This window comes from Solanum pennellii, chromosome 8, assembly GCF_001406875.1.
Source record: "Solanum pennellii chromosome 8, SPENNV200".
In the NCBI taxonomy this organism is placed as follows: Eukaryota; Viridiplantae; Streptophyta; class Magnoliopsida; order Solanales; family Solanaceae; genus Solanum; species Solanum pennellii.
In genome coordinates, this window is record NC_028644.1 from 2,722,258 (window position 1) to 2,742,544 (window position 20,287).

Consider the following 20,287-nt stretch of genomic DNA (forward strand, 5'->3'; position numbering starts at 1 on the left):
TCAAAATCCGTTAATATAAACTTATGGTAGAAAGAAAATAAAAACAACATTATATGGCTAATAAGCTAAGAGCATATTTGATATTACTATCAAAACTCGTTAATATCAACTTATGGTAGAACGAAAACAAAAACAACATTTATACGGTTAAAAAGCTAAGAGCATTTGACATTATTGCGAAACCCTGTTAATATCAACTTATGGTAGAAAGAGAATAAAAACAAAATTATATGGTTAATAAGCTAAGAACATATTTAATATTACTGTCAAAACCTGTTAATATCAACTTATGGTAGAAAGAAAATAAAATAAACATTATATGGTTAATAAGCTAATAGCATATTTGATATTACCGTCAAAACATGTTAATTTGAATGACACTTATTTCAATGGATGGATTCCGGAAGTAGTAACAAATAGCAATTGATTTCGAACCTAGTAAATCAAAGAGTTGTGGTAGAATTCCAAACTCGAACCGCTAGTTCAAATTCAGAATTTGAAGGTCGTAGTTTTCAGGTAAAGCCAAATTAAGAATCATGTTTATATATTACGTATATATAAAAGTATTATCTATATATATATATATAAAACATAATACATCAATGTACCATCAACTTGATTTCAACTGACATCTATATCCTCGACTTTGAATTTATACAAGCAAACAGTATATCATGTTTGTCTATATTATACATAAAAAGAAATATTTATATGAGTAATACTTACGTCCAATACTAGAATAAAACAATAACAACAACAAAACAATAACGTCTCAGTCTAAGAACAAATTAGAATCGACGATATGAATCCCCTCTAACAGCTTAAACCAAATACTATTAGCAGGCAACCAACAAAAGAAGTTAACAGGCAAAAAAAATGAAGATTTATATAGTCAATCAAATTATGATGAATCCTCACGATACGAAAATATAAAAATATGATCAATAATAGAAAAGTTGAATTATTGAATAACACCTGTTTCCAAGGATGGACATAGAGTGAAAGTTACAGATTCATCTGAAACTAGTAACTTTGGATCGAACTTTGTATATATATATTACTTAACTAAAGAAGAACAAAAGTTATTGATTCCGAACCCAGTAAATCAAATGATTTGAACTACTAGTTCAAATTCTGAGTCTGCCTCTCGCGACTAATAGAGTTTCTCATTTATCGAAGGAATTCCAGAGCACACCAAGATCAACGTTTCCTCCGGAAAGAACAATTCCAATATGGTTGCATTCACTATAGACTGGATTTTTTCGAAAACCATCTGAAAGAACAGCAGCAAGGCCTATAGCTCCACTTGGTTCCACTGCAATTTTCAGAATTTCATAGCAAAGTTTCATAGCTTGTATTATCTCCTTATCATCAACAACTATAACGTCATCCACAAGATCGCGGACAATAGGCCTGTTTGATGGTTAAAGGTAAATGCCAGAAGTTCAAGAAAGGTTTGATTTTGACTATGAAAAAGATTTAAAATAAGCAGACAGTAGTTTATAGTAGAAGGAGCTCGACTTTACCATGTGAGATCGCCAAGAAAAGCTCGAAGGCCATCAGCAATAGTGTTGACTTCAGATAACTTAGTAATCCTACCATTGCTCTTTGATTGGAAAGCATCATTTGCCCCCAGTGGTTCGGCAGCCAAAATGCGAATGGCGGGATTGATGGCCTTGGCAGCCAATGCAACTCCCGATATCATACCACCTCCTTCATTCCGAATCAGAAAATGAGGCTGATTTACAAATTAAAATTTCAAGAAAAACAATATATCGAAGTCTTAAAATTGTCGAATTTACCGCTGATTGGGACTATTAAAGTGTCAATTTCCGAAGCCTGTTCCAGAAACTCCAGAGATATTGTACCCTGCCCACTGTAAAGACCTCATAAAGAAACATATTAGTAGAGAACTATTCATTAGTAGAGATCATTCTGTGTAGATTCCTAGAAAAAAAAAGTGAGACTTGCGTTACCTTATAATGCGCCCATCATTAGAGGAAGGAATAAGCACAGCACCAGTATCTTGCAACACCTTGTTTGCAGTATCTTCCCGGGACTGCATCGATGGCTCACTGAAGATAACATGACCACCGTAACGTTTGACATTCGCGACTTTGCATTTTGGAGCATCTTTTGGTACAACTATATATGCGGGGATGCCCCGTAGATTTGCAGCCAAAGAAAGAGCTGCAGCATGATTTCCACTAAATTCGACAGAAAGTAGATTAGGGGATAATCCAAAAAATTAAATAAAGATAGTTTTATTACAGAAACCAGAAAGCTCTAAATGAACCTGCTATGAGTTACAACTCCTTTAGTGGCCTGATCATCATCAAGTGAAAAAATAGCATTGCATGCCCCTCGGAATTTAAAAGCTCCCCTGATAAAATTACACGACCAAATGGCAGAAACTTTAATTCACTACAACACGCTTACATAGGAACTGCTTTGAAAAAAATCCCTGACGTTCTATGTTAAAGAGTTTCTCACCCCTTTTGAAAGCATTCACATTTGAAGTACAGCTTTCTTCCAGCAATAGAATCTAAAGTGTCTGAGGTGAGCACAGGAGTTTGTTGCGCAAAGGGCTTAATGCGTACGTGAGCTTCCCTGATGGAGGAGATATCAGCAGCATAACAGTCACTAGATTTTGTGTGATTCGGTTCCATCAATAATTACTATGGAAGTTAACAATTGCAAAGCTGAAAACATGTGAAATTTTTTGAGTCAGTCCAGGGAAGATCAAAAGAACAAAAATACCAAACAAGGTTGAATCTTTCAAGCCTATATAGAGAAGATCTAAGAAGAGAAACATTTAATCAGTTGACTTTGAGAATAATACGCTTCCAAGAAAAATAATATCATATAACATGACAAATTGGACTTAAAGAGAAAGGAAATTGTTTTGATCTCAAGGATCAACCAAGGGAAATGATGGATCAAGGACATGTTACCCATAAGCCACGGAATCTAAATCTATAATCAAGTTTCAATCTTTCTGTCAAATGATAAAACATCTTCACAGTATAGGAATCATTATAGAATCATTAAATCGTCGTCATATCTTACTACACAACATTTTCAAAAGAACAAAAGAAAGCAGTTAAATGAAAATGGATGTGACCATCATCACAGATGTGTTGATTCTCTCGTCACATTTGCTCCATTTGGACTCTACATCATATCGTTATCAAGTTCTAGCATATCCTTATCAACAAAAAAAATGTTTAAAAAAGGAACCAATAAAGCTATGAACAAAGTAAATTTTAACCTGAAGCTTAAATTGATGAGAGCTTCACTATCGGCTCAAATAAAGTTCCAGGCACTTCCTTCGAGCAAAAAGTTATTTATCAAAAGAACCATGAGCTCTCTTACCCTAATATACCTTATATACTTGTATGTTGAAAAGAATAAATGGGTCTAGCCCCCTTCTTCACTCATAAATTAGTTACCTAACGAAGCAAATATAGTTACTATATCAAAATACATAGTTATAGTTTTAAAATATTACCAAATGTGGCGTCAGTTACCATTTTCTAGAAAATTCACTAGCTTGTGTCCTTTCCCCTTTTTAAGGATTAATGGTCCAGCCCACCTTTCACTCATAATCAGTTATACCTAACTAAGCAAATATAGCTACTATATCTAAAAGGCATAGTTCTAGTTTTAAAATATTACAAAATGTGGCGTCATTTACCATTTTATAGCAAATTCACTAGTTTGTTTCCATTCCCCTTTTGAAGGCTTAATACACTGTATGTCTATCAGTTAATTCTCTCAAATCTTACCAAATCCTACTTTTCTTAATTTGCTCTTATTCTCTATCTCATGGTTTTGCTTCTTCCTCAATTCCTTAACAAATATGTTGGTTATGTGTATCGAATGGTTTCTTCTACTCCTAAAAGGCTTACTCGAGGTATTACCCTCTAACCAACATTCTTATCAAGATTGTCCATACTTTGATTACTGCATTTTCACTCAAGAAGATAACAATGCAGGGGTTGTTGCTGCTTTAGGAGCCGAGAGGAGAACTAAGTTCCGCAATAACCCCATAAAAATGCGGTCATTCGACGAACACCAACAAAAAAATCAAAGAAATTGAAAGTTGTTGCAGCAGATGCAAGTATCGATAATAAGAAAGGAAAGAGGTTGTTTAAGATACATGTATTGAAAAGGAGAAGAAAGAAATTTTAACCCATGCTATCAAGGAAACAAGTGTAGGGTAAGAGAAATCTTACATAGGTAACTTATTCCTCTCCAGATACAAACAAATTTCTAGATATTACCCAAATATGATCCAGAGAGGGTTTGATTGAATTTTTTTTTCTTCTTGATTGTATACATTTATTATTATATTTTGCCACAATATGTATGAGATAATAAACATTGTATTTTGCCACTATGTATGATGAAAATATGAATAATATTACATGTATCAGATAAATTACTATGACCGGAATAATGATAGAGTGGAACCAAGTATCATTTATTCAAAACTGATAAAGAAAAACAGTGTTACCTTATCAAGCACCCAGCATTAAAGGAAGGAAAAGAACAGCACCAGTATCTTGCAACACCGTGTTTGCAGAATCCTCTCGGGACTGCATCAATGGCTCACTCGGGATAACCTGACCACCAAAACATTTGACATTCTCAACTTTACTGAATCAGCTCAAAATCCACTTGCTCCACGAGAAACAGACTCAACTTCAGATAGTTTTAACACCCATTACAGCAATTTTTTTAAAAAAAATTCTAAAATCAAGAATCAGTATTAGTGGACAGTAGACACAAAGAGAACTAAGAGGGAAAGAATGAACCTTAATGGCTGGAAAGAACTTACAGTACCTGAGCAGAAAGATGCCCCAATACTCAGTAGCTAAATCACAGAAATTGACTCAACATTCGATGGAACTTCCATAAGTGTAATCTCACAAGTGGGGTCTGGGAGGGTAGAGTATATGACTTTACCCATACCTCGTGGAGGTAGCGAATTTGTTTCCGAAAGACCATCGGCTCTAGAGCATCAAAGCAAGCAGTTATAAAAAATAAAAAAAATAAGACAGTAGCGGGAAAATGACAGCTAAGAAGGAAAGCAGTACAGAGCATTCAGAACCAAAGAACAGTAAAAATAATAATAATAATAATGTGAAACAAAAATCAAAGAACAATAAATTGCGAGAATAAATGATTCATATAGAAATTTGTTCCAACGAGGGGGAAGATTGAATACAGAGTTTCTCATTCGTTAACGGAATTCCAAAGCACACCAAGATCAATATTGCCTCCAGAAATTACAATGCCAATATTATTGCATTTTGTTTTAAAACTATTGGAAAGAACTGCAGCAAGGCCAATCTTTAGAATTTCATAGCAGAGTCTCATAGCTTGTATTATCTCTACATCATCAACAACTATGACGTCATCCACGAGATCGCGGACGATAGGCCTGTTTGACGGTAAAGGTAAATGCCAGATACCATTTATCAAATCGGCTCGTTAGAAAAAGCAAAGATATCAAGAGTGTGTTTGAAAAAGCAAGTTTATCAAATTGGCTTGTTAGAAATCCGCGTAGAAGTGAAAGAAAGGAGCTAGGGGGTAGAAGGGCTTGGGAAAAAGAGACCAAGAGGCTTCTTCAGTGCAGGGGTAAATTAAGTATCATTTATTCAAAAATGACAAAGAAAAACAGTGCCCATAATTAAAGGAAGGAATAAGAACAGCACCAGTATCTTGCAATACCTTGTATGCAGTATCCTCTCGGGACTGCATCAATGTCTCTCTCGAGATAAACTGGTCACCGAAACATTTGACATCCTCGACTTTACTGAATCAACTCAAAAATAAACAGACTCAACTTCAGATAGTTTTTACACCCATTACTGCAAATTAAAAAAAAACACTGAAATCAAGAACCGGTATTAGTGGATAGTAGACACTGAAAATAGAAAGAGAAATAAGAGGGAAAGAATGAACCTTAATGGGTGGAAAGAACTTACAGTCCCTGAGCAGAAAGACACCCCAATACTCAGTAGCTAAAATCACAGAAATTGACTCAACACTGGATGAAACTTCCATGCCAAGTGTAATCCCACAAGTGGGGTCTGGGACGGTAGAGTATATGCAGACCTTACCTATACCTCGTGGAGGTAGTTAAGTTGTTTCAGAAAGACCATTGGCTCAAGAGCATCAAAGCAAGCAGTCATTATAAAAAAAATAATACAGTAGCGGGAAAATAACAACTAGGAAGGAAAGCAGTACAGAGCATTGACAACCAAAGAACAGTTAAAAAAACAAATAATGTGAAACAAAAATCAAAGAACAAGAAATTGCGAGAATACATGAATCGTGTAGAAGTTTGTTCCAATGAGGGGAGAGTTTGAATACAAAGTTTTTCATTTGTTAACAGAATTCCAAAGCACATCAAGATCAACATTGCCTCCAGAAATTACAATGCCAATATTATTGCATCCACTATAGGCTGGATTTGTTTTAAACTATTGGAAAGAACTGCAGCAAGGCCAATCTTTAGAATTTCATAGCAGAGTATCATAGCTGATATTATCTCTACATCATCAACAACTATGACGTCATCCACGAGATAGATAGTAAACCACAGAAACCAGAAAGATATAAACGAACCTGCTATGAGTTACAACTCCTTTAGCAGCATGATCATCATCAAGTGAATAAATAGCATTGCATGCCCCTCGGAATTTAAAAGCTCCCCTGATAAATTGCACGAACAATGGCCCTTACCTATAAAAGCGAAAAATAGCAGAAACTCTAGTTGACTATAACACACTTATACAGGACTACTTTGAAAGAAATCCTTCCACTCTATGTTAATGATCTTCTGACCCCTTCTGAAAGCATTCACATTCAAAGTACAATTTTCTTCCAGCAATAGAGTCTAAAGTTTCTGAGGTGAGGACAGGAGTTTAGTGTGCAAAAGGCTCGATGCATACTTGAGCTTGCCTGATGGAAGAGATATCAGCAGCATAATCATTGCTAGATGTTGGGCAGTTTGGTTCTATCAATAATTACTTTGGAAGACAACACTCCTGAAGCTGAAAACATGTGGAATCTCTCAAATCTATCCAATGAAGAACTAAGACAAGAAATATATAATCAGTTGACACAAGCAGAATACACTTCCAATAAAAACAAGGATATCATATAACATAACAAATTTTGTGAACTTGGCAATGGGGAATCAATCATAATACTCATATTTTCCTATGAAACAAAAGGCATTCTGTGTCCCAAAGGACTTCAATGTACTGCACTCAGACTTATCAGTCTTTTGCCCTCATCACCCACAATTTGAACGGAAATGTCTTCGGCTCGAACTAGTTATTCTAATCGCTCAATCAGCTAGGCCTCAACCTTAAACTAGTTGGTATTGGCTACAAATACTAGAGTTTACACGAAGGATTTGAACCAATGACCTAAAACAATTTTTTTAATTTCTTTACCACTACACTAGAATTTTTCCTCACGCGAGGCATGAGTGGATGTAGTTCACAATTTACGAGTTCATCAACAATAGTAACTTTAGCTCAGACCTAGTATATATGTTAAAAGATTCACTAAATAAGAACAGATAATGGATTTGAATGGGATGCAACAAAGTTTTGAACTTGAAACCATAAAGTTCAAAATTTGGATCCGCCTCTGTGTCAAGGGATTCAATAAAACATTTTTTCAGCAAACAGATTCAATTGAACCCCTTTACCTTTGCTCCACCTCTGGATCCAGATACACAAACTAATCAACCAAATAACCATATGTAAAAACACCCCTGTCAAATCCTTCAAAAAATGCACTATTTTTGGAGGACCCAACACACACCTTGAAGAGAGTCCGAGCAACATAACTTATAAGTCAGTGGTCACATACTCACAACATTATTATACATCCGCTACCTTAAAATCCAACTGCTCAATGAGATAACCAACATCCTCCATCACCAACAAACAAGATGCAGATACAGAGACACATGGATAGAGGTAGCATATATCAGGGGTTCGGCAGCATTCTCTAGCTTTGGTTCAAATCATGTATTTAGGAAAATCACCAAATAAATTCAGAATCCATTACTAACACTTGAGACAGTAAAATCTTAGAATCCAGAACTCATAACTTTCAAATCCTAGCTCCGCCTCTGTTAACAGAACACTTAACCAAAACAAGCATATCCAAATACACTACTATTATCTTTATCAAGAAAATAAAAATAAAAAAGTTAACGTTTTTCATACATAAACAACAAGAAACAGGAGAATCTTAGTAACTCACTAGGTTAGCTACCCGAACTTTCACCTTGTTAATAAGAGTTTGATCCCCTGTCTTCCCCTCTCCATTTCCCCATTTTTATTTAAAAAATCACGAACTTGCTGAATCAGCTCAAGAAAAAATTTGGTCCATGAAAAAACAAACTCAATTTCAGTCTAGAACACGAGGTGTCTATTTACATGTGTATATAGTTATGCAAATCAATACAATATTATACAAACTGGGATCATGATTGTCTATATATTATACATAAAAAGAAATATTTATATTGTCCTGAGCATAATTGTAGTAGTACCTACATTCGATGCTAGAACACAACAATAACAATTACGTCTCAGCCTAGTACAAATTAGGATTGACGAAATGAATCCTCACTAAAGCTCGAACCAGATACTATTAGCAGGTAACCAACAGAAGAAGTTAACGTGCAAAAAAAACAATAAATATTCATATAGTCAATCAATTTATGATGAATCCTGGCGATACAAAAATTGAAAAATATGATCAATAATAGAAAAGTTGAAACATTGAACAACACCTGTTTCCAAGGATGGACATAGAGTGAAAGTTACGGATTCATCTGAAACAAGTAACTTTGGATCGAACAATGTATATATAAAAAAAACATAACTAAAGAAGAACAAATGGTAATTGATTCCGAACCCAGTAAATCAAATGAGTTGTGGCAAAATTCCAAACTCTAACTACTAATTCAAATTCTGAATCTGCCTTTCGCGACTAATAGAGTTTCTCATTTATCAAAGGAATTCCAGAGCACACCAAGATCAACGTTTCCTCCGGACAGAACAATTCCAATATGGTTGCATTCACTATAGACTGGATTTTTTCGAAAACCATCTGAAAGAACAGCTGCAAGGCCTATAGCTCCACTTGGTTCCACTGCAATCTTCAGAATCTCATAGCAAAGTTTCATAGCTTGTATTATCTCCTTATCATCAACAACTATAACGTCATCCACGAGATCACGGACAATAGGCCTGTTTGATGGTAAAGGTAAATGCCAGAAGTTCAAGAAAGGTTTGATTTTGACTATGGAAAAGCTTTTTATAATAGGCAGACAGTAATTTATAGTAGAAGGAGCTCGACTTTACCATGTGAGATCTCCAAGAAAAGCTCGAAGGCCATCAGCAATAGTGTTGACTTCAGATAACTTAGTAATCCTACCATTGCTCTTTGATTGGAAAGCATCATTTGCCCCCAGTGGTTCGGCAGCCAAAATGCGAATGGCAGGATTGATGGCCTTGGCAGCCAATGCAACTCCCGATATCATACCACCTCCTTCATCCCGAATCAGAAAATGAGGCTGATTTACAAATTAAAATTTCAAGAAAAATAATATATCAAAGTCTTAAAATTGTTGAATTTACCGCTGATTGGGACTATTAAAGTGTCAATATCTGAAGCTTGTTCCAGAAACTCCAGAGATATTGTACCCTGCCCACTGTCAAGATCATAAAGAAACATATTAGTAGAGAACTATTCATTAGTAGAGATCATTCTGTGTAGATTCCTAGCGAAAAAAGTGAGACTTGCGTTACCTTATAATGCGCCTATCATTAGAGGAAGGAATAAGAACAGCACCAGTATCTTGCAACACCTTGTTTGCAGTATCTTCCCGGGACTGCATCGATGGCTCACTGAAGATAACTTGACCACCGTAACGTTTGACATTCGCGACTTTGCATTTTGGAGCATCTTTTGGTATAACTATATATGCAGGGATGCCCCGCAGTTTTGCAGCCAAAGAAAGAGCTGCAGCATGATTTCCACTGAATTCGACGGGAAGTAGATTAGGGGATAATCCAAAAAATAAAATGAAGATATTTTTATTACAGAAACCAGAAAGCTCTGAATGAACCTGCTATGAGTTACAACTCCTTTAGTGGCCTGATCATCATCAAGTGAAAAAATAGCATTGCATGCCCCTCGGAATTTGAAAGCTCCCCTGATAAATTGCAAGAACAAATGGCTCTTAATTAGAAGCGAAAATATCAGAAACTTTAATTCACTACAACCTACTTATATAGGAACTACTTTGAGAAAATCCTTGGCGTTCTATGTTAAAGAGTTGCTCACCCCTTCTGAAAGCATTCACATTTGAAGTACAGCTTTCTTCCAGCAATAGAATCTAACGTGTCTGAGGTGAGGACAGGGGTTTGTTGAGCAAAGGGTTTAATGCGTACTTGCGCTTCCCTGATGGAAGAGATATCGGCAGCATAACTGTCACTAGATTTTGTGTGATTCGATTCCATCAATGATTACTTTGGAAGTTAACAATCGCGAAGCTGTAAGCATGTGATATTTTTTGAGTCAATCCAGGGAAGATCAATGAACAAAAATACCAAACAAGGTGGAATCTTTCAAGTCTATCAAGTGAAGATCTAAGACAAGAAATATATAATCAGTTGATTTTGAGAACAAACACAAGAATAACACGCTTCCAAGACAAATAGCCTGAGCAGACTTCATGAGAAAGGAAATTCTTTTGATCTCAACGATCAACCAAGGGAAATGATGGATTATGGATACGTTACCCATAAGCCACGGAGTCCAAATCTATAATCAAGTTTAAATTTTAATGTCAAATGATGGGTTAAATCTCAATTTCCCTAAATTTCAAACTTGAGGCCAAATCTCAAATATTCTACGCCTCAAATCATAAATCTAAAGCTGAAAGCATATCTCATTACCACAATCCATCAAAATATTTAATTTTAATATATCAATATATATAGTAATATTCTTGTTCCAAAGTAAAACATCTAAACCATACACGAATCATTATAGAATCATTAAATCGTCGTCATTTCTTACTACACAAAACATTTTCAAAAGAACCATAAAAAAAAAGCAGTTACATGGAAAATGGATGTGACCATTATCACAGTTGATTCTCTCATCATCTGCTCCATTTGGACTCTACATTATATCGCTATCAAGTTCTAGCATATCCTTATCAACAAAAAATTTTTAAAAAGCAACCAATAAAGCTATGAACCAAGTAAATTCTAACCTGAAGCTTAAATTGACGAGAGCTTCACTATCGGCTCAAATAAAGTTTCAGACCCTTCCTTCGAGCAAAAAGTTTTTTCTCAAAAGAACCAAGAGCTCTCTTACCCTAATATGTCTCATATACTTATATGTTGATAAGACTAAATGGGCCTAGCCCACTTCTTCGCACATAAATTAGTTACCTAAATAAGCAGATATAACTACTATATCAAAAATAAATATAGTTTTAAAATATTACCAAATGTGACGTCACTTACCATTTTATAGCAAACTCACTAGCTTGTGTCCTTTCCCCTTTTGAAGGCTGAATACACTGTATGTATCTATCCGTTAACTCTCTTACCAAATCCCACTTTAATCTTGTGGTTTAGACATGTGAAAAACTAAAATTAGAGTTTTGCCCTAAATTTGCTTTTTTTGAGTTTCTTGTGTTGTAATGCCAAATGAAGATTTAGTTTATTATGCTAATTTTATATTTGTTTCAAGAAAAGCTCACTTGTCATACCCCAAAAATTGCAAGGATTCAAGTAGAAGATCAAGAAATTAGATGTTTGTTTTAGTTAAATTCCCTTTTATTTGTTTCAAGAAAAGCTTATATATCATTTTTTTCTTCATCAAGTTTGTAGCTTTTCTTAATATTCAAGTACAAATATAGTCCTGGACTATATTTGCACTATATTAGACATAGTAGCTATATTTGCTTGTTTAGGTAACTAATTTATGAGCGAAGAAGTGGGCTAGACCCATTAATCCTTGAAAAGGAGAAGGAAACAAGCTAGTGAATTTGCTATAAAATGGTAACTGACGCCACATTTGGTAATATTTTAAAACTATAACCATGTATCTTTGATATAGTAGTTATACTTGATTATTTATGTAACTAATTTATGAGTGAAAAAGGGGGCTAAACCCATTTATTCTTATCAACATATAAGTATATGAGATATATAAGACATAATACATCAATGTACCCTCAACTTGACTCCAATTGACGTATATGTCCTCCAATTTTGGATATGCAAGCAAACACTTAAACTTGTATAAAATCGAACAAATAGATGCATTCGTCTTACGTTGGAATTCCATATGACAATTTGTGTCTTATGTGAAGTTCTACATGTATTATGTCATGTAATGAACCTATTCTGAAAATAACCAAAACTGTTAAGTGCACTTGGTAAATGCAACTACCAAATGCGTTTTATGAATAAACTTCTTAGGGTTGAAATTTCCTAGGTGAATGGGATTTATTTCCTATTTAATATATTGTCCCACTATTTTGGATGATATTTTTCTTTGTTCCCACCTTTTCTCCCCCTTCTTCACTCATACATTAGTTACTAACTAAGCAAATATAGCTACTATATCATAAATACATAGTTATAGTTTAAAATATTACCAATTGTGGCGTTAATTACCATTTTATAGCAAATTCACTACCTTGTTTCCTTCCCCCTTTCAAGGATTAATGGGTCTAGCCCACTTTTTCACACATAAATTAGTTACCTAAATAAGCAAATATAGTTACTATATCTAAAAATACATAGTACTAGTTTTAAAATATTACCAAATGTGGCGTCAGTTACCATTTTATAGCAAATTCACTAGCTTGTTTCCTTCCCCTTTTCAAGGATTAATGGGTCTAGCCCACTTCTTCACACATAAATTAGTTAACTAAATAAGCAAATATAGTTACTATACCTAAAAATACATAGTAGTAGTTCTAAAATATTACCAAATGTGGCGTCAGTTACCATTTTATTGCAAATTCACTAGTTTGTTTCCTTTCCCCTCTTGAAGGCTTAATACATTGTATCTATCGGTTAACTCTCTTACCAAATCCCACTTCCCTTAATTTGCTCCTGTTCTCAATCTCGCAATTTTGCTTATTCCTAAATTCGTGGTACAGTGATTTTTCCAGTTAAGTAACGGTTGGTTATGTGTATCTAGTAGTTTCTTCTACAGATTCTCAGACTTCAAGTTGTTAATTTGAATTATTTTAGGGGGCTTCTCAAGCTTTTTTTGTGTATCAATGGCGGAAGCTTCTACTCCTAAGAGGCTTTCTCGAGGTATTACCTTCTAACCAACATTCTTATCAAGATTGTCCATACTTTGTTTTGTGCATTTTCACTCAAGAAGATAACAATGCAGAGGTTGTTGCTGCTTTAAAAGCCAAGAGGAGAACTAAGTTCCGCAATGACCCCATAAAATGCAGTCATTGGATGAACAACAACAAAAAAATCAAAGAATTTGGAAGTTGTTGCAGAAGATGCAAGTATCGATAATAAGAAAGGAAAGAGATTGTTTAAGATACATGTATCGAAAAGGGGGGAAAAATTTTTCAACCCAGGCTATCAAGGAAACAAGTGTAGGGTAAGAGAGCACTTGGTTAGGTAACTTATCCCTTTCCAGATACACACAAATTTCTAGACATTACCCAAATATGATCCACAGAGGGTTTGATTGAATTTTTTTTCTTCTTGATTGTATACATTTATTATTATATTTTGCCACAATATGTATGAGATAATAAACATTGTATATGAATAATAATACATGTATCAGATATATTACTATAACCGGAATAATGACAGAGTCGAACCAAGTATCATTTATTCAAAAATGATAAAGTAAAACAGTGTTACCTTATAAAGCGCCCAGCATTAAAGGAAGGAAAAGAACAGCACCGGTATCTTGCAACACCTTGTTTGCAGAACCCTCTCGGGACTGCATCAATGGCTCACTCGGGATAACCTGACCACCAAAACATTTGACATTCTCGACTTTACTGAATCAACTCAAAAATCCATTGGGGTCCATGACAAACAGACTCAACTTCAGATAATTTTTACACCCATTACAGCAATTTAAAAAAAAAAAAAAATCAAGAACCAGTATTAGTATATAGTAGACTGAAAATAGAAAGAGAACTAAGAGGGAAAGAATGAACCTTAATGGCTGGAAAGAACTTACAGTACCTGAGCAGAAAGATACCCCAATACTCAGTAGGTAAAATCACAGAAATCGACTCAACATTCGATGGAACTTCCATACCAAGTGTAATCCCTCAAGTGGGGTCTGGGACGATAGAGTATATGCGGACCTTACCCCATACCTTGTGGAGGTAGCGAGGTTGTTTCCAAAAGGCCATCGGCTCAAGAGCATCAAAGAAAGCAGTTATAAAAAAGAAAATAAGACAGTAGCGAGAAAATGACAACTAAGAAGGAAAGCAGTACAGAGCATTCAGAACAAAAGAACAGTAAAAAAAACAAATAATGTGACACATAAAACAAAGAACAAGAAATTGCAAGAATACATGAATCATATAGAAGTTTGTTCCAATGAGGGGAGAGATTGAATACATAGTTTCTCATTTGTTAACGGAATTCCAAAGCACACCAAGATCAACATTGCCTCCAGAAATTACAATGCCAATATTATTGCATTCACTATAGGCTGGATTGGTTTTAAAACTACTGGAAAGAACTGCTGCAAGGCCAATAGCTCCACTTGGTTCCACTGCAATCTTTAGAATTTCATAGCAAAGTCTCATAGCTTGTATTATCTCTTCATCATCAACAACTATGATGTCATCCACGAGATCGCGGACGATAGGCCTGTTTGACGGTAAAGGTGAATGCCAGATACCATTTATCAAATTGGCTCGTTAGAAAAAGCAAAGTTATCAAGAGTGTGTTAGAAAACGCAAAGATATCAAATTATCTTGTTAGAAATCCGCATATAAGTGAAAGAAAAAGAGCTAGGGGGTAGAAGGGCTTGGGAAAAAGGGACCAAGAGGCTTCTTCAGTGCAGGGGTAAATACACTAAAAGTGAGAACCAAAAAATTCTGTTGCTTGGACCCTCCAAAGATGTTGCCTCACTTGGGTGGGATCTTCAAAAATGCATACCCTATAGTATTTTTGAAGAATCTAAGCAACATAGTTGAAAAAATTAGCACGATCTCTAAAACATTGAGTCATGCCGATCTTGCCGCCAACAAAATTTTGATCTTGATTGCTAAAAGCTCCAAACAGGCACAGTAATTTAGAGTAGAAGGAGATAAAACCTTACCATGTAAGGTCTCCAAGAAAGGCTCGAAGCCCATCGGCAATAGTGTTGACCTCGGATAACTTAGTGATCCTGCCATTGATCTTCGACTGGAAAGCATCATCCGCTCCCATTGGTTCGGCGGCAAAAATGTGAATGGAAGGATTAATGGCTTTGGCAGCCAACGCAACTCCCGATATCAGACCACCACCTTCATTCCATACCAGTAACTGAGGCTGGTCTACAAACTAAAATTTGAAGAAAATGATATATCAAAGTCTTTAAAAAGATGATTTACCGCTTATTGGGACTATTAAGGTGTCAATTTCAGAAGCCTGTTCCAGAAGCTCCAGTGATATTGTACCCTGCCCACTGTAAAGACCACAAAAAAAAACATATGAAATGGAGAAATATTCATCAGCACAGATCATATTGTCTAGATTCCTAGCAAAAAGGTTCATTTTTTTGGGAAAAAGTATATTTGGAATATCAAAAACTACTATTCCATACAGTTCAATTAGAAGTTCAAGGTTGGCATGGAAGTTCATAATGAAATTGCTGCAAATTTCAAGAAAGATGAAATCATCATACAGAGGGATCATTAACACATAAAGTGAGATGTAAGGCTCAGTTTGTCTTGGGCAGGAGATAGAATTTAAAGAAAACACGTGCACACGAATACTCTTAAGGCTTCTTTGGGGGCTTTCAGGCCCCTCTCAATCTATTTTGTAGTTGAGAAGGGGGAAGTACCAAGGATCATCTAATAAAAAATAACAAAGAAAACCAATGTTACCTTATAATGCGACCATCATTATAGGGATGAATAAGAACAGCACCAGTATCTTGCAACACCTTGTTTGCAGTATCCTCTCGGGACTGCATCGATGGCTCACTCCAGATAACCTGACCACCATAACGTTTGACATTCTCGACTTTGCATTTTGGAGCATTTTTTGGTATAACTATATAAGCAGGGATGCCCCGTAGCTTTGCAGCCAAAGCAAGAGCTGCAGCATGATTTCCACTAAATTTGACGGGAAGTAGATCAGGATGTAATCCAGAAAAATAAATATAGATATTAAACCACAGAAACCAGAAAGATCTGAAAGAACCTGCTATGAGTTACAACCCCTTTAGCAGCATGATCATCATCAAGTGAATAAATAGCATTGCATGCCCCTCGGAATTTAAAAGCTCCCCTGATAAATTGCACAAACGCTGGCCCTTAATTAGAACTCTTAGGCAGAAACTCTAGTTCACTACTACACACTTATGCAGGACTACTTTGAAAGAAACCCTTCCACTCTATGTTAAAGAGCTTCTCACCCCTTCTGAAAGCATTCACATTTAAAGTACAACTTTCTTCCAGCAATAGAGTCTAAAGTTTCTGAGGTGAGGACAGGAGTTCTGTGCGCAAAGGGCTCGATGCGTACTTGAGCTTGCCTGATGGAAGAGATGTCAGCAGCATAATCGTTGCTAGATGTTGGGCAGTTTGGTTCCATCAATAATTACTAGAAGTCAATACTCCTGAAGCTGAAAACATGTGGAACTTCTCATGTCAATCCAGGGAAGAACAAAATACCTAACAAGGTGCAATCTCTCAAATCTATCCTATGAAGAACTAAGACGAGAAATATATAATCACTTTAAAACTGAGAAGAGAACAAAAGAATAATACACTTCCAATAAAAACAATAATATCATATAACATGACAAATTTTGTGAACTCGGCAAGGGGGAATCAAACATGATACCCATGTTTGCCTATAAACAAAGGGCATTCCGTGTCCCAAAGGACCTCAATGTACTGAACTCAGACTTATCAGTCTTTTACCCTCATCCCCCACAATCTGAACGAACTGTCTTCGGCTCAAACTAGTTATATTAATCAATCAATCAACTACGTCTTATCCCTCAACTACTTGGTCTCTGCTATAAATACTAGAGTTTACACCAAGGATTTGAACCTATGACCTAAAACAATTTTTAACCCCCTTTACCACTACACTAGAATCTTTCCTCACGCAAGGCAGGAGTGGATGTAGTTCACAATTTATGAGTTCATCTACACCAGTAACTTTAGCTCAGACCTAGTATATATGTTAAAAGATTCACTAAATAAGAACAGATAATGCATTTGAATGGGATGCAACAAAAGTTTTGAACTTGCAACCATTAAGTTTAAAATTTGGATCCACCTCTGAGTCGAGGGATTCAATAAAACAATAAGAGAACGGAATCAATTGAACCCCTTTACCTTTCTTTGCTCCGCCTCTGGATCCAGATACACAGACCAATCAACCAAATAACCATATGTAAATACGCCCCTGTCAAATCCTTCAAAAAGGCACTATTTTTGGAGGACCAAACACATACCTTGAAGAGAATCCGAGCAACATAACTCATAAGTCAGTGGTCTCATCCTCACAACATTATTCTACTTCCGCTACCTTAAAATTCAACCACTCAATGAGATAACCAACTACCCCCATCACCAACAAACAAGATGCAGATACACAGACACATTGATAGAGTTAGCATATATCTTTGGTTCAAATCATGTATATACATTTTAAAAAAATCACCAAATAAATCCACAATCCAATTACTAGCACTTGAGAAAGTAAAATCTTAGAACCCAGACCTCATACTTCCAAATCCTAGCTCCGCCTCTGTACAGAACACTTCACCAAAACAAGCATATCTAAATACACTACTATCATCTTTATCAAGGAAATATAAATAAAAAAGGTAACTTTTTTCATACATAAACAACAAGAAACAGCAGTATCTTAGTACCTCACTCCGTTAGCTACCCAAACTTTCACCAACTAGAGTTTGATTTCCCATTTCTTATTTAAAATCAAGAACTTGATGAATCAGCTCAAGAAAACATTTGGGTCCATAAAGAAAACAAACTCAATTTCAGATAATTTCTACACCCATTACAGCAAATTAAGAAATATACTACCAAAATCAAGATGCAGTATTAACCTTTATGAGTGGCAAGAACTTACAGTCTCTGAGCAGAGAGAAATTGAAGTTCCCCAACAGTATATGGGATCGTTTGGTGGCCCGAATAAATTAGACATAATAATTTCGAAATAAAATTTTATGTTAAATTTATTTATTATGATATTATCGACTTTTAATTAAAAATAAATATGATTGAGGATTGAAATATTAATCTTTTATTTATCTAAAATAAACTTTACATATTTAAAAATTAAATAATATAACGTAATAAAATTAATGTATCAAAACTAATTGTGGTAGAAAATTATTTGGCTACTCAAGTAGACTAGTAATTCTTTTTTGATAATGGTGGCCAGATGGGGTGTGAATCGGTTGGTTCTGTTCGGTATTATGTATTATTGATTCGGTTTATCGGTTTTTCGGTTTTCAAATAAGCTAACCCGATAACAAACCAATAAGATATTAGTTATTGATTTTCGATTTATCGATTTTTTATAGTTATTGGTTCGATTTTCGGTTTACCCAATAAGAAAATATGCGTAAAATATTATATGACTATTTACTTAGCTAAATATAGTACGAACGTTGTAATTACATGTCACTGCCAAAACATACTACGGACCTTTACAAACTTGCAAATGCTACAACCTATTATTACAAACTAAAAATAAAATCAACTAGTCCAACAAGATTAAAATTAAAATTAAAATTAAAACTAAAATCAAAAACTACAATTGTGAAACCTTACATTAGTTTTTAGGTTTTTAGTAAACAATAAAAACTAGTTAAGCAGCCTAGTGTGAAATAGATAGAGTATTAATAATTTGATATAGTTACAGTGTTTAGTTATATATTAAATTATTAGGGAGGGTAAAATGGTAATTTATTACTATCTTATTGAGTTATCGGCTTACCCAATAACCCAACAATAAAATCCGATACTGAACCAATAACCAATAACTTTTTTTATAAACCCATTAAAAACCACATAACCCAATGACCCAATAACAACAACCCAATAATATTTTTTTCGATTCGGTTGATTCGATTTTTGCACACCCCTAGCGAGATTGATGGATAAAAATTCTCCACCATTATCGTAAATATATTATATTTAAGCTCTAATAATAAAAATTTAAAAAAAAAACGTATGAGGGCATGTACATTTTTCTAATATAAAATATTTTGAGTCTTAAAAATATGATTTATTACAGGCACAAACTATTACTATTTTTTCTTCTTCTAATTTATATTTCCTTTTTATCAATTCTAGATAGGTATATAAAAGAATTTATTGAATTGTAATTACGTTTATTTTTACTTCCTCCTAATAAAAAAGGAAGTATATGAAAATCAAGTAAATCCACTATACTAATTAGCTATATCGCTTTGACTTTCAAAAGTTGTCATAATCATGTCGAATTCTTCAAAAATATTTTCTTTTGAAGAATACAACACAATCTTTAACGTAAATTATGGAAGTATATCAAAAGTACATCAAATGCAAGCATTTCATGAAGTTAAAAAATACAATATACTAATGTGTTTTAGGCGGAACTCATAAAGAGGTCTTCAAACATGTTGGGTCTTTCCTCTTAGGTATCTCAACTATGTCATTTTCCTATTGAATCCTTGAATAACCCGTGATTTGTTTCTTTCAAACACTGTGGACTGATGTGACAGAAAATGTGATCTCACGTCGCTTGAGCGCGTGAAGACGTTTTGAAGATGTTGATGTAGATCCCTGAACTACCCACTAACGCTCTTCTTCCCTTTTTAACCTCCTCCTTCTTTCACTTCATCATTAAGTTGGAGTTGATCATGAGAATATCTCTCTCTTCTTTATCGATTTCTTCTTAATCATCAAGTTTCAGTGTCGGATTTGTCTTGTTCATTGATTTCTTCTTTTTCAAGTCAGATTTTTCTTTTTTTGGGG

At 34.8% G+C, this 20,287-nt stretch overlaps 3 protein-coding genes across 16 annotated transcripts; all 3 read right to left on the reverse strand.

Annotated features, from left to right (window-relative positions):
- Positions 1-945: 945 nt before the first annotated feature.
- On the reverse strand, positions 946-6,938 carry LOC107028646 (serine racemase-like). 5 transcript variants are annotated; one of them, XM_027918981.1, is made up of 10 exons: positions 5,997-6,633; positions 5,740-5,824; positions 4,849-5,018; positions 4,520-4,628; positions 2,494-2,702; positions 2,297-2,383; positions 1,977-2,207; positions 1,803-1,876; positions 1,527-1,713; positions 946-1,413 (listed from the first exon to the last, which is right to left on the reverse strand). In XM_027918981.1, the coding sequence occupies exons 5-10, from the start codon at positions 2,667-2,669 to the stop codon at positions 1,167-1,169; spliced, it is 1,002 nt and encodes a 333-aa protein (XP_027774782.1). In that variant the 5' UTR covers positions 2,670-2,702; positions 4,520-4,628; positions 4,849-5,018; positions 5,740-5,824; positions 5,997-6,633; the 3' UTR covers positions 946-1,166. The 5 variants fall into 5 exon arrangements, with proteins under 5 accessions (XP_027774782.1, XP_027774781.1, XP_027774780.1 ...); XM_027918980.1 differs by having other exon boundaries at positions 5,740-5,879; XM_027918979.1 differs by having other exon boundaries at positions 5,740-6,633.
- A 1,844-nt stretch (positions 6,939-8,782) lies between these two features.
- On the reverse strand, positions 8,783-14,082 carry LOC107028645 (serine racemase-like). Its single transcript, XM_015229795.2, has 7 exons — positions 13,974-14,082; positions 10,393-10,601; positions 10,175-10,261; positions 9,855-10,085; positions 9,684-9,757; positions 9,408-9,594; positions 8,783-9,293 (listed from the first exon to the last, which is right to left on the reverse strand). Exons 2-7 carry the CDS (start codon positions 10,566-10,568, stop codon positions 9,047-9,049), a joined length of 1,002 nt encoding a protein of 333 aa, XP_015085281.1. The 5' UTR covers positions 10,569-10,601; positions 13,974-14,082; the 3' UTR covers positions 8,783-9,046.
- Positions 14,083-14,312: 230 nt separating this feature from the next.
- Positions 14,313-18,486, reverse strand: LOC107028643 (serine racemase). Of its 10 annotated transcripts, none has more exons than XM_015229788.2 (8): positions 18,393-18,432; positions 17,633-17,825; positions 16,702-16,908; positions 16,488-16,574; positions 16,169-16,399; positions 15,674-15,747; positions 15,400-15,586; positions 14,589-14,945 (listed from the first exon to the last, which is right to left on the reverse strand). In XM_015229788.2, the coding sequence occupies exons 3-8, from the start codon at positions 16,875-16,877 to the stop codon at positions 14,699-14,701; spliced, it is 1,002 nt and encodes a 333-aa protein (XP_015085274.1). In that variant the 5' UTR covers positions 16,878-16,908; positions 17,633-17,825; positions 18,393-18,432; the 3' UTR covers positions 14,589-14,698. The 10 variants fall into 10 exon arrangements, with proteins under 10 accessions (XP_027774778.1, XP_015085274.1, XP_027774777.1 ...); XM_027918976.1 differs by having other exon boundaries at positions 17,752-17,825; positions 18,393-18,424; XM_015229789.2 differs by having other exon boundaries at positions 17,633-17,751; positions 18,370-18,424.
- Between the last annotated feature and the right edge of the window lie 1,801 nt (positions 18,487-20,287).

Bases quoted from the DNA above. Each gene is read 5' to 3' on its own strand.
- LOC107028646 (XM_027918981.1), bottom strand. From the start codon at position 2,669: ATGGAACCGAATCACACAAAATCTAGTGACTGTTATGCTGCTGATATC. The intron at 2,384-2,493 runs GTGAGAAACTCT...TAATTTTATCAG, and splicing joins TGTGAATGCTTTCAAAAGGG to GGGAGCTTTTAAATTCCGAG. The intron at 1,877-1,976 runs GTAACGCAAGTC...AGGTCTTTACAG, and splicing joins AATGATGGGCGCATTATAAG to TGGGCAGGGTACAATATCTC.
- LOC107028645 (XM_015229795.2), bottom strand. From the start codon at position 10,568: ATGGAATCGAATCACACAAAATCTAGTGACAGTTATGCTGCCGATATC. The intron at 10,262-10,392 runs GTGAGCAACTCT...GCAATTTATCAG, and splicing joins TGTGAATGCTTTCAGAAGGG to GGGAGCTTTCAAATTCCGAG. The intron at 9,294-9,407 runs GTAAAGTCGAGC...ACCATCAAACAG, and splicing joins TTTCTTGGAGATCTCACATG to GCCTATTGTCCGTGATCTCG.
- LOC107028643 (XM_015229793.2), bottom strand. From the start codon at position 16,877: ATGGAACCAAACTGCCCAACATCTAGCAACGATTATGCTGCTGACATC. The intron at 16,575-16,701 runs GTGAGAAGCTCT...GCAATTTATCAG, and splicing joins TGTGAATGCTTTCAGAAGGG to GGGAGCTTTTAAATTCCGAG. The intron at 16,400-16,487 runs GTTCTTTCAGAT...CGTCAAATTTAG, and splicing joins GGGGTTGTAACTCATAGCAG to TGGAAATCATGCTGCAGCTC.